We start from the raw sequence: 12,093 nt of genomic DNA, 5'->3' as shown, positions 1-12,093 counted from the left end.
GTCCAACACGCAGGCGTTTGCAGCCGCAGTCCCGCTAATGATTTGCCTTGGACCGAGCTCCCTCTCTCTCTCTGGGGAACCTTGAAATTCGACATGGGGCCGCTCCTGGGTCTTCTAAATGCGGACAGGCCGACTCATTTGGCGTCGCGAGCAACTAGAACCAACCCTGACCTGTGCCCAAGACCAGACGAGGGGAGGATCCCCCAGCCTCGGACGTAACGTACTAGACTGGCACCGAGCTATGCGGCAAGGTATGTCATCAGCGGGCAGCACGCCAACATCTAACCCGTCAGCAGCGACCCTGTCTTGCATCCCAAAGCCTCCTTACTCGGTCGCCTTCTCCCCAGCCGCCTTCATCATCAATTGAGAGGGCCACCACCACCGGCCTCTTTAGCAGGCCGCATTGTTTCGAGGGACGAACGATTACTCTGGTCTCCTGTTTCACCCACCAGACAGCCCTCTGAGCGTTTCATCCACCCGTACACCTGTACAGACTCACCAGCTTTTATCTCTCACTGCGCAGGGCAGCCTGCCTGGACGGAGCCGTCCCTCTGCCGATCGTGGCTCTCTTAACCGCCTGCTAGGAACCACATACACAGTAGACCACCCCACCTACCTCCTCCGTTGCATCCGCCCCTCCCGTCGCCAACGACCTCGATAGAACCCACACACTGGAGGCTGTCAAGATGGCTCCACGAAAGCCCTCCTCGAAATCAGTCCGGTCGCATCGGTCGACGCTGTCGCTGCAAAAGACCGAGATCGTCATTCATGTCTACGACCTACTGCCTGTACGCGTGCTTCCCTTCAACCATCTCCCACCTCTCATCTTCCGCATCCTTGATCATCAATACTAACGTCAAACAGCCGGGCAGGTTCTCCTCATTCCTCTGGGCCATAGGAACATCACTCTTACACAGCGGTGTCGTTATCAACGGCAGAGAATATGCATACGGCGGGCATGATAAGAGAGGCGTCACCGGTGTTTATTGGACAAAGCCCAAGACCTTACCTCCAGGAGGTACCTTCAAGCACGAGATCCTCCAGGGCTTCACGTTGTCGCCCCAGAACGAAATCGATGCGATTATACATGAAGTTTCACAAGAATTCCAGGGCACGTCGTATAACCTCCTCACCAAGAACTGCAACCACTTTACGGCACACCTCTGCCAGAGGTTAACAGGGAGGCCTGGCCCCGGATGGCTGAACAGAGCCGCGAGCATCGGGGTCGCACTCCCGTGCATAGTACCAAGGGACTGGATCGAGCCCCCGGAATACGACACTGCCGACGGCGAATTGCTTGACGAGAATTCGGATGAGAGGTCTAGGATGCTGCGGACGTCCAGCGAGCGACCGAGGCTTGTCGATCTTCGAGGTAAGGACAACGACGCCGCAGCCTTGAATCTTGATGAAGGAAGTTCTGAGGATGAGAATCGCGATGAAGAGAGGAGGAGCCGCCAGAAGAACAAGCAGCAGTTGCATCAACAGCAACGGCGGTAGGATGGTGATTGCGTAAGTCATTGGGCTTCTCTTCTGGCGACTGTTGTGGAGCTGGATTCAGTGGTGTTATCTCTTGGACAAGCCGACCAAATCCTGCCTTGCATCCGCCATCAACCTTGCCTGCGAGCATCGGCCCCCGGATAGCGATCTCTTACCTGCTCGGTGCTACCTAGGTGCCCATGGATCTCTATCGAGCTCTGCTATCTAGCCGCCTCACTCCAAGCCAAAGCTTGCGGCTTGTTGCCGTATGACGCTGCGCTGCCGGGGAAGGGCCTGAGCTTGCACGCCATCGACAGAAGGTATCGGGCCAAGCAACCGCCCGACAAACCATGGCTCGTCGCTGGGCTTGGGCCGCCGAGCTTTTGTGCCATCGAAAGCCAATGCTCCTCAACATAATCCAGTCGGAGATCTTCTCATTCAGCCGTCACTCGCTTGCCCGACGACTTCTATCGCAGTGCGTTGGATCTTGTCGTTTCTTTTGTTGTGTTATTGGAAGCTCGGAACAGCACATGGTCATTACATCGGAGTTTATAGGTAGGGTCGGTCCCGGGTCATTCATGGTCGTCAAGGTTTGTCGGAGTTCTGGAGTACGGAAGAGGCCATTTATCTCGACATCGACCGAGTTGATGATTCTGGGGGGGACTCGCGTTTCAATGCATAGCTTGCCTTTAGTCATTTGGGAGACCCAAGGCCATCAATTCAAAACCCAGCGAATTTCTGATCTTATCTTCCCTGCCTATTTCTGATGTGGTGTCCGGTGCAGTCGAGACCGCCATGTCTTGCCGAGTTCTTGCCTACTAGCCGAAAGGAACACGGTTATTTGCATCAAGCCTTCATCCCGCCTGATACCATTCATTATTCGCTGTGGTGATGGCGGTCCTGGAACAAATCCCCGCCTGACCCCTCAACAAATTATCATCAAGGAGACGTAGAGAGCTATGCCTTCAGATCCCTCATAAATCCTTCCTTGACCGCGTGGGCCTCGAGCGTAAACAACAACTCCGTCGGATGCCTCGTTCGTTGGACTTGGAGTGCCGTACACAAGCAAGGGCAACATGGATACTACTGACGAGGCCGTAACCAGAGTCCAAGAGAGCCCGCTGCTACCTGTTGAGTATGTTTTGAATCTGCAGTTAGGTGAGTGTCCAGGTGATGTGGTGTGATAGTTTGCTGCTTCAATGCCCTGCTTTGCTTGGTCCTGTCGAACTGGACGGTTGGATCCCGCGATACCACGGTGCAGTGACACAGACACAGTGACTCGAATTTCCGGCCAATATGTCATGGTCCTCACCCGTATGGAGAGGACAAGTCTGTATCGCGTGGAAAGCTGCTGAGCGTCCACCACCAGGGGGATGGTCAACCTCGAACCAGGACCACCCTTGGACGTTGCAGTCCAGATGGAGGCCCCTGGGCTAAGATCGAACAAAGCGGCGATACGGCATCTGGGCACCTAGCCAAATACGACCGCGGGTTCATGACCATGGGATTATCTTGTCGAAATTGAGTTTGGTCCCGGAGCGATGGTTGCGCTGTGTGCAGAGCAGAAGGGGACCGGATAACATGTGATAAAGAACATGTCCCCTCCCGCGATCTACCTAGGCAGTGGTCAGTCACAGTAGGGGGAAGCATTCCAAGAGTGGGCCCCGGGATCTGCAACAGCACCCTTGCCTGTGTCCACTTCAGGTACGGAGTACGTAGTCGCAGCTAGCCCCAGCGGCTGAGCCAAGACGGTGGGCCGCTGAAGTCACTCCCAAAACTGCAGGTGTCCATGTCTCTGGCATCATTCCAAGCTACTCCGTACAGAGGCCAAAGTGCTCTCTCCCCTGAGCCCAACACGCTAGCTTCGAGACATCGACCTTCTCTCATCTTTTTCGCCCCCCCTTGGACCCTCTGCCCACCAGCACAGTTTCAAGCTTCTGTGAGCTCCCCGACAGCAACCACATCTCGGCCATAGCTTCGTTGGGCTTCTTCGACCCAAGCGCCCCCCCCCCTACAGACGGGCTGACGGGATCCGGACCTGGACACGAACATCCCAACCAGGGCGGTCCATCATCCTATCTTGCCACATCCACGCTGGCACACCCTTGTGTTCCGGACGACGACAACCTCATCCGTCCTCTGCGCCAAACAAGGACGTGCAAGGCACTTCAATGCTAAAGAAGAGCGACTGCAGGGGAGTTGCGGGAGCACAGTTGAATGAATGCAACCCCTAAATCCTTTCCTCGCCGCCTTCTTCAAGAGCTCTCTCCCTGGCCAGTGCCTTCCCACCCAGGGTCACATCCTCCTTGTCCCCTCCACGGATGTTCTCCTCACCTCCCGCGAGACCGAAGCGCCCCCCGGCGCCAGCCTCGCCGATTCCGTCTCTACTGAAGAGTTCCTCGCCAGCCATGTCTTGCGCATACCCGACCCGGCCAAGCCAACGGGCGGCGGAGGCGGCGGAGGGGGCAAGGAGTCGGCTCCCAACCTGCGCGAGATGAGGGGGAAGGCGAAGCAGTATAACACAATCAACGGGAGGAACATCGTCATCAAGGACAATGTCATATACACCAACAAAGGTGCGTCCACTCCAAGAGCATCTCGCTGGGGCCCGGCGCAGCGCAACGAATGCTGACAGGTTTCCTATCTCGCAGGGTTCAAGGTCCTGGCCTCTGCCAACCTCCTTGGCGACTCGATATTCTACCCCGACACGCTGGAACCGAGGGCCTGGCTGGTATACCATATATCGCGACCTCTGGTGGGATCGTGGGAGGAGATCAAGATCATCCCTGCGGTGCTCGTCGAGGGGACAAGGAAAGCCATGGCGCTACAACAAAACGGCGCATCGCCAGGCGCCGAATCAAGCGATTCTGGAATGGTCCCCAAAAAGAAGGAGATCAAGAGCTTTCACGACCTGCTGAACCACTTCCCCGTGATTGCGCGGCAAATGCAGTCCGGACTTGAACGGCTCTTCCAGGAGTTCACGGCCGTCATAGAAAGGCCGCTCCCACCGCCTCCATCTGCGTCACACATCCCAGACCCATTCCCGGACGGCCCGATAGCTGCAGCAACTAGGAAAGCTAGATCGAACAGCATGTCACAGCTCCAGGCCTCCCCAAATGGCAATGGCGGCAAGAGGGTCGTCGAACCATTCTATGCAGAAGACGACGAGGAGGTTCTCAGAGTCTCGCTCGAGACCGCCGTCACCAACGCGATTGACTTGTTCCAAAACGTTGACAAGCAACAGCTGTCGTTGCTGGGAGCCACAACTGAGCTGACAGGGCCGGTGGTTGAACGCTTGATAGAGCGATACGTCACCGAGAACGTACACAACCTTCTGTTTCCAAGACTGGCTGCTCTGAAGAGGCCAGAGGACCTGGAGCTCGAGGCCAAGATCCGCCAGATGGATTTTGTTGATGTTTCACAACTGGGCATCGTCATTGAAGGTGGCCACCGGGGCAAGCAGGCCCTCATCTACCGGCTCTCGCGGGCGATTGACGAGTTCAAAAAGATCACAAACGCTGGCAGCCCGCCGGAGATGATGGACATTCTTTTGTCCACAATGAAGACAGTGACGCAGCTGGGCGATACACCGTCAGCACCTGGCGACCAGTCCACAAGCTCGTCCTCAGAGAAAGGGATCCTCAACATGAATGCCGACACCCTGGTATCGCTCTTACTCTTTATACTCATCAGAGCACAAGTCAAGCATCTGCAGGCACGTTTCCTGTACATGCGTCACTTCATTTTTGTCGATGATGTAGACAGCGGTGAGATGGGGTATGCTCTGAGTACGTTCGAGGCCGTGTTGCTGTATCTTGACCGTGACTCGGCCGGACTTCGAAGAGCAAGCCGACGGAACAAGTCGCTATGGGATGCTACGTCTCAGGGAGACTTGGAAACCTTGCAAAAGATCATGGAACCGAGCGGAGACGCGGTCGCAGATGCTCTCGATGAGGAAGAGGCTGCTGCGGCGTCCTCGAGACGTTCGAGCCGTCGCACCTCAACGAGTAGTCACTGGAGTTTCGCGAACAGCTCGTCCAGACCTTCTTCGGCCGCGCTCAGTACTTCTGAGCGCTTCTCGCTAGGATCTGATCTCAGCCACGTCTTTCCGTTCTCCAAACAAGACGGTCTTGATGGCGCCACAGACGGCATTTTCCCTGTGAGAAAGATCAAAAGAGTCACCATGGACATGCGGAGCCTATCGAGCTCTTCCGAGATCTCTTTCCACTCTCGCACCGCGAGCATCGGGACCATCGGTAGCGGGATTGAAGGCGATACATCCATCGAGCGTCTCTCGCAAACCCAGGACTCTTTCGGCGAATCAGTCCTGATGATGGCCGTGCAGAATGAGCGCCCAGAAACCTTGAAATACTTGTTGGATCTCAAATCTTATTACACGCCAGCCATTGTCCTGTCAGACAGTAACAATGAAGGGACCACTCTGCTCAGCGCTGCCGTACAGCTGGGCCACGAGCCGCTCACCAACATCATTTTGAAGTTCATGGTTGATGAGCCTACTGTTACTGAGGAGCATATGAGGGTGTACTTCGCTAAGCAAGACGTATGGGGCCGCAGCGTAGCCCACTACCTATTCCACGCACCCTACCTCATTGTTGGTTACGGGAGGATGATGCCATGGACTCAGAAGGACAAGAATGGTCAGACGCCTCTTTTTGCCATATGCCGGTCATACGACCATGCGCTATACCACACTATGGTGCAGCAGGCCCTGGAGATTGCAAAAGATTGTCAAGGTGACGGACAGCCACTTCACCTCGATGATCACATTGACGGAAAAGGCAACACCTTGTTGCATATTGTTAATGACGCTCAACTGTGCCTGCGGATATTGCAAAAGTGCGATGCAGATGTCAACGCTATCAACGACAGGAAATTCACGCCACTCATGGTCGCAAGCAAGTACGGGCGCTTTGATGTTGTGCGCGCTTTCTTTGGAGATGCGCGGGTGGATATCACGGCCAAGGAGCTGCGAGGCCTGACGGCTGTGGACCTAGCCAAGGACGACGACGTTCGTAATAAGATAGACGACCTTGTTCTGTTTGCGGCACCCCCAGGGCCTGACTCCCGGACGACTGCTGTCGTCAGGTCATATTTCGTGGAAGATGCCAGTGTACGATTCGTCCTGAAGTCAGGCGCGCCGGTGGACAAGCATAGCTATGCAGTCACGACGTGCAGGAGATCCCTCACAGACTTCGAGCACCTGGCGAAGCTTTTGGCCATGGAGAACCCGGCGTCGTGGATACCGTCCTTCGCCGCTCTGCGGTCCCCGTTTCAGATCCCAGTGAAACCCAGCCGGGCTGTCCTCAAGGACTTGCAGGTTCGTATGGATTGGTTCCTCCGCATTCTCCTCGCCCACCCCACGTTCGCGACCCATGAGATGCTGTGGGAGTTCTTCCTGGTACCAGATCTTCAGCCAGACATGATGGAGCAGCGGAGCAAGCTCAAGGCGGAGACGCGTGCGGAGAAGGTCCGCGACGAATTCGAGCCGCTCGACGACATCCGTGAGGTCGAGCAGTTCGTAGATCACGCCCGCGAAAACGTTCGCGGCGTCAATCACTCCACGAAGAGTGTTGCGCGGCGAACGAACATCGTGGGCACTCGTGCTTTTGGTATGTTTCGCAAACAAGTACCATCTCTTCGACATAAAATGTTGTCTAACACTACATCGCAGATCTCTACGACTCCTCTGTCCTACTCCACCGGGCCATAACAACCTTACCTTTTCTGCCGAAGACTCACATCACAGCATTTGAGACTTACGTCCGCGCGCTGGCCCCAACCACAGTCAACCCGTACTCAACTCTTCATTCAACCCTGCTAGCGCTGCAGTCCACTATTGACGCTATCCTCTCGGCTCTTGCCCGCCCACCGCGGCTCATCAACCAGATCAACGTTTCGCGTCGAACTGTCGAGCGTAACTTCACATCTCTCAGTCGGTCTACGCGCTGGCCCTTGGGCCTTCTTGACGACACGCGCCAGCGGCTCAATGAGGAGCGTGAGGAGCGCATGCGTGCTGGCCAGGCAGAGGTCAATAACCTATCACGCGAGCTGAGGTATACGCAGCAGACCGTGGCGATGGAGCTTGCCGGCTGGCAGGACATGCATGAGAAGATGGGAAGGAGGGCCATCAGGGAGCTTGCCAGGGGCATGGTGGTCTTGGAGAAGATGAGGTTGGAGGGCATGAAGAGGGCGATGCGGAAGCTGAACGAGGTCAAGGTTGATGCCGGCCCAGGGACTGATCTGGATGCTCCTACCTCGGGGTTTGACACCGATGTTGATAGTGGTGTCGGCGACGATGTTACTGGGGCCCATATGGGCCTCAATGCGCCCATCGCGCTGGCCGGGCTCGAGCTCCAAGCGGACCGCAAGGCCGACGTTGATCCGAGCGCTCAGTCAACGGTCCGAGCGGTCCAGGCCTCACAAGCGGACTCGACTGGTTCAAGGGTTGACGGCCCACTGCCCCCATTGCCGCCGGGGAAAGCACCGAGCCCTACCGAGACGAGACAACAAGGCGGCGGTGGCGCTGGCACATGACACCAGCACGCACGTTGAGCTACTGTTGGGGGGTTTACGCAAAGAGAAGAAAAGGATCTACAGGATTTACGAGGCGCGAATGATACGGACTATCAAGGGCCTCCTTCCCTGGTCTTAACCCTCTTTGTACAGAGTGGCGACAGAAGAGACTAGGCCAGGGCTTTCACGAAAATATATACTCAATATAAGTGGCGGAATAGAGGGATGCTGGAAAAGATGCCCCGGATTGGATGGAAATGGTGTCTAGACAAGGGAGGGATGGAACGAGCGCATGGGTGGCACATGCCTTCTTTACTATTTTACGTTTTCGACTACACTGTTCTTCTTGACAATGGATAGATACCCTTTCGTCGAATTTGCCTACTACATGTCTTATTCGCTCTTGGCTTATGGCCCTGACAGGACAGTGGGCCTCCATCCCCCTCTACGATGTACACTTTGAGCATGAAGGCCTGGCATTGGATGTGCTGGGTGTTGTAGGCATAGATTGACTATATGGAACATGTCGGGGATGGGATGACGGGATGGGACGATGCGAGCAGCATGGGATGGAACCGACGGGTTGAGCATGAGGATGTTCCGGTTCAGCACGTCGTCGTCGTCTTCGCCGCGGCCCATCTCGGCCGCCGTCCACATATTCGTTGAGGCGCCATTGGTCGCCTCCATCCAGTCCTGGTCGAACAGACGACAGGACCCTTTGCTCGCTTGCCCCTCTCGCTCCCAGGCTATCCATCTGTCATGAACCCACAACCCAGCATGTACCCAACAGGTTGGACCATCTTGCCCCCCACCCCCCACCCCGATATATCCCGCACAAGGTCCTTAATCGCCACGAGCCCCATGAGTTGATCGTAGATCTCTGGGACCTCGGGCGGGTTCTTGCTACGCAAGTTCCCACGGTGGGGAGGATCGTATCGTGTTGTCCACCTGTCCACCGGCCAACACGTCACGCTAAGGCAGACTAGACCTCTTCTCAGAGTTTTTTTGGTGGTCCGGGGGGCTGGGCAGTGAGTGGAGAGGAGATCCCTCTAGGTCTCTGGGTGGACTGGGTGGATTGGGTGGATTGGGTGGATTGGGTGGATGAGAGGAGGGGTCTGTCCTGGACCAAACTCAGAGCGAGGTTGGAAGGGTGGACGGGGACTCGGGCATTCCTGGCGACGTTTCTCTGCACGGAGATAGAGCGAGGCATTGCAGACCTAGCTGCCTAACTACCTACTGTAGTAGCTACCCAGGTCGCTGGTGTCGGGTGCAGATCCGCGGTCCAATTGTTGCGCTGGCAAGCGGCGAGGCTGTGCTTCCTTCATGGGCAGACGGCTGACTAGCCTGTTCTGTTAGTCTTGCTAGTCTGCCTGCCTGCCTGCCTTCCTCGCACTGCCGTGTGTGCACTCAGCTGGCACTTTGGCAGAGTGGGTAGCAAGTGGCGACGCTACACGGCACTATAGTGTTCATGCAAAGAAAAGCTTCCAAGGTTGGGAGTTCCAAGGTCCCTCTGACAGGGGGCGTGAGGGTTTGCGAGACCTTGAGACTACTACATAGTAAAGGCAAGAGAGAGGAAGGCGATGGGGAGAGGTGGCACCATTCCAGACTAGGAGCAAATCTACGGAGACACTAGAGAGCGTCCCAATCGCTCGGGACCTGGGGAGCTTCAGGTAAGACAAGGGCACGAGAAAGCATTGGATAGGAGGCTCTGAGTCTCTGCTAGAGTTCAGGTACGGGTTTTTCGCGTGGGGTGGTGAGTGAGGCCGGGGGAACTGAGAGCAAAGCTCAGTAGGCAGGATTCGTCACTCAATTGTCATCACGCCCATCCAGCCTTGATCTCTGTCTGTGCTGCTGTGATGACCTTGTCACTTCTTGGGCCCCTTGGCCCCTTGTCTTGTGGCATTTCCCTGATGTTCCGCGGGTTCCCAGGCTGGCAGGTTGGCAGGCCGGCTCCAGGATCGGGAATCCAGAAGTGGGAGAGGTGGACTTTCTCGCGTCGCAATCGAAGCCTCAGTCAGTCCCTTCACCCCTCTTTGCTCCCCAGAGTGCCAGAGTGCCGAAAAGAGGCAGGTGCTCGCCTGTCCTTCCTTGTCGGATGCCTGCATCGTCTCTGCTCCCCTTTTACGGACAGCACGGCATGAAAATTCTAGAATTTTCCAGGGTTTGTTGAATCCACTTTCGAGCGAGGGGGGAGGGGTTGGGGCCTGGCAAGGACGAGAGACAGGAGGGGGATCTCAGAAGTAGCGGTGATGGATACACACGAAGGACTCCTTGGGCAGTCTTGGACTGGCGGCGGTATCCACCCAGCGCAGATAGGCGAGTTGTCAGATCCGAGAGGCCGAGGCGAGGCAAGCGAGGCAAGCGGGAGTGCAAGAAATCTGGCAGGCCTGGGCAGGCTGGCAGGCTGGCAGGCTGGTGGTTTGCGGTGTAGGGGTCCGTTAATTTGTGTGGGCCGTAGGTGCTCGCTCCGAATGGCTGTTGCTGGCCCATGGCACTGCATGACAGGGGGGCCGAAAGGGGAAAGGAGACTGGGAGGCAGTTGGACACACCTGCATTCTTGGTCTGCCGGTCTGCCAGTCAGCCAGTCAGCCCACCTGCCCACCTGCCCACCCCACACGCAAGACCGTAGGGCCGTGTTCCCATTTTTTGTTTCATGTTTCAGATTCCTCCCGCGGTGATGGCATGTTTCAAGATTGCCCTGTGCCTGCGGCTGTGACTCACCTCGTACGTTGTGGGGGAGGCTATGCAGGCTTGCCTGATGCGTGCACTCGTGCATTGTACGTGCATTCGTGCCTCGCTGACGGCGGCGGTGAGTTGGCATGCCGGCTTGTTCTGTCAGGGCCAGCCTGCCAGAAAGAAGCCTGCACTGCCAGACTGCCAGACTGCCAGACTGCCAGACTGCACACACCCAGGCCGATCGTGGGTGGTCCGGAAGGGGAAATTTGACATTATGCAAAACCTTGTAAAAGTGGATAGGCGCACCATCCGACACGACGGGCACACCGCATCACCAGCAATCATCAGGGCCGGCCATGGCTGACCGAAAGAGAGGCGAGTTGGGTACTACACAATAAGGCGAATTCTTCCCTGGTCAGGTAGTGTACTTACTACCCTTACAGTAGATTCAATGCAAGATGGACCGGATTGTGGAGGCTGGGGCTGGGCTGGCTGGCTGGCTGGCTGGCTGGCTGGCTGACTAGGGGGGGAAGGGAGGGGCGAAATTCGAAAGAGTCATCGTCCATCGTAGCACTGCATCCGCATGAATGATGACGGAGCGGGCACACGTCGTCCAAATCTACGGACTAGTCCACGGCGCCGGGTCGCCGATCCAAGGTTGCAACGCGCCGGAGACACGACCAGGAGAGCGCGTGCTCGCTGCCCAATCACAGAGGGGCACGGTTGGGGTTTCGAGCGATTCTCGCGCTGTCCTGGCAGTCTGGCAGTCTGGCAGTCACTGGTGTGGTGCTGAGCCCCGTCGCCCCGTTCCGGTGTCACGGGTGATGATCGCTGAGATGATCCGGGTAGATCTCTGCCTGGGTGGGTTCTGCTGGGGCTGCTTGGGCGGGGGCGCACGCCATTTCCCTTTCTCTCGTCTTGGTTGTCTTGCTTGTCTTGGTTGCAGCGTAAGAGGTATCAACCTGATACTGTGGTACTGGCAAAGACAGGAGATCAAACTAGCCGTCCAGCTGTCTTGGCCCGGTGACGATGAGCCGGTATCGCTACGCGCCTGCTTGCGATTCGGATGAGGCTGTGCTACGTTGAGGCTTGAGAGGCACGGCATCTTGGGGATCCGATTTGCCCTACAGGAGCACAGTCTCCAAGGGGAGGGAGTAGGCAGGCAAGGCAGGGCAATTTCAGGAGCCGCCAGTCTGCCCAATGAGACGGCGCAACACGCTCCAGCCCGTCATATGGGCACTGCCGAGCCACCTGCCTGACTGACCACCGCGCGCTTCTTTTTCATTGCCGACTACGTCAAGCGATCATACACGCGAGATTTGATCCCCCAGGTCGCTTACTACCTAGGTGTGTAGTAACTCATCTCAGCTGGACGAGGGTCTTATTAGACGCCCTTGACGACGACGA

At 56.7% G+C, this 12,093-nt stretch overlaps 2 protein-coding genes across 2 annotated transcripts; both read left to right on the top strand.

Moving 5' to 3' along the window:
* The first annotated feature begins 3 nt into the window (after positions 1-3).
* On the top strand, positions 4-3,090 carry KVR01_000452 (uncharacterized protein). The gene is made up of 2 exons (XM_044787683.1): positions 4-788; positions 865-3,090. The coding sequence occupies exons 1-2, from the start codon at positions 687-689 to the stop codon at positions 1,495-1,497; spliced, it is 735 nt and encodes a 244-aa protein (XP_044650401.1). The 5' UTR covers positions 4-686; the 3' UTR covers positions 1,498-3,090.
* A 193-nt stretch (positions 3,091-3,283) lies between these two features.
* On the top strand, positions 3,284-10,365 carry KVR01_000889 (uncharacterized protein). Its single transcript, XM_044786499.1, has 3 exons — positions 3,284-4,052; positions 4,128-7,106; positions 7,169-10,365. The coding sequence occupies exons 1-3, from the start codon at positions 3,698-3,700 to the stop codon at positions 8,029-8,031; spliced, it is 4,197 nt and encodes a 1,398-aa protein (XP_044650838.1). The 5' UTR covers positions 3,284-3,697; the 3' UTR covers positions 8,032-10,365.
* Positions 10,366-12,093: the final 1,728 nt, after the last annotated feature.

This window comes from Diaporthe batatas, assembly GCF_019321695.1.
Source record: "Diaporthe batatas strain CRI 302-4 chromosome Unknown Contig00001, whole genome shotgun sequence".
NCBI lineage: Eukaryota > Fungi > Ascomycota > Sordariomycetes > Diaporthales > Diaporthaceae > Diaporthe > Diaporthe batatas.
Note: the sequence above shows the minus strand (reverse complement) of the source record. Positions and strands in the feature narration are given on the sequence as shown.

Excerpts from the sequence above, each read along its gene's own strand:
- KVR01_000452 (XM_044787683.1), top strand. The coding sequence starts at position 687 with ATGGCTCCACGAAAGCCCTCCTCGAAATCAGTCCGGTCGCATCGGTCG. Across the intron at positions 789-864 it reads ATGTCTACGACCTACTGCCT|CCGGGCAGGTTCTCCTCATT; the intron begins GTACGCGTGCTT and ends AACGTCAAACAG.
- KVR01_000889 (XM_044786499.1), top strand. The coding sequence starts at position 3,698 with ATGCAACCCCTAAATCCTTTCCTCGCCGCCTTCTTCAAGAGCTCTCTC. Across the intron at positions 4,053-4,127 it reads TGTCATATACACCAACAAAG|GGTTCAAGGTCCTGGCCTCT; the intron begins GTGCGTCCACTC and ends CCTATCTCGCAG. Across the intron at positions 7,107-7,168 it reads CGTGGGCACTCGTGCTTTTG|ATCTCTACGACTCCTCTGTC; the intron begins GTATGTTTCGCA and ends ACTACATCGCAG.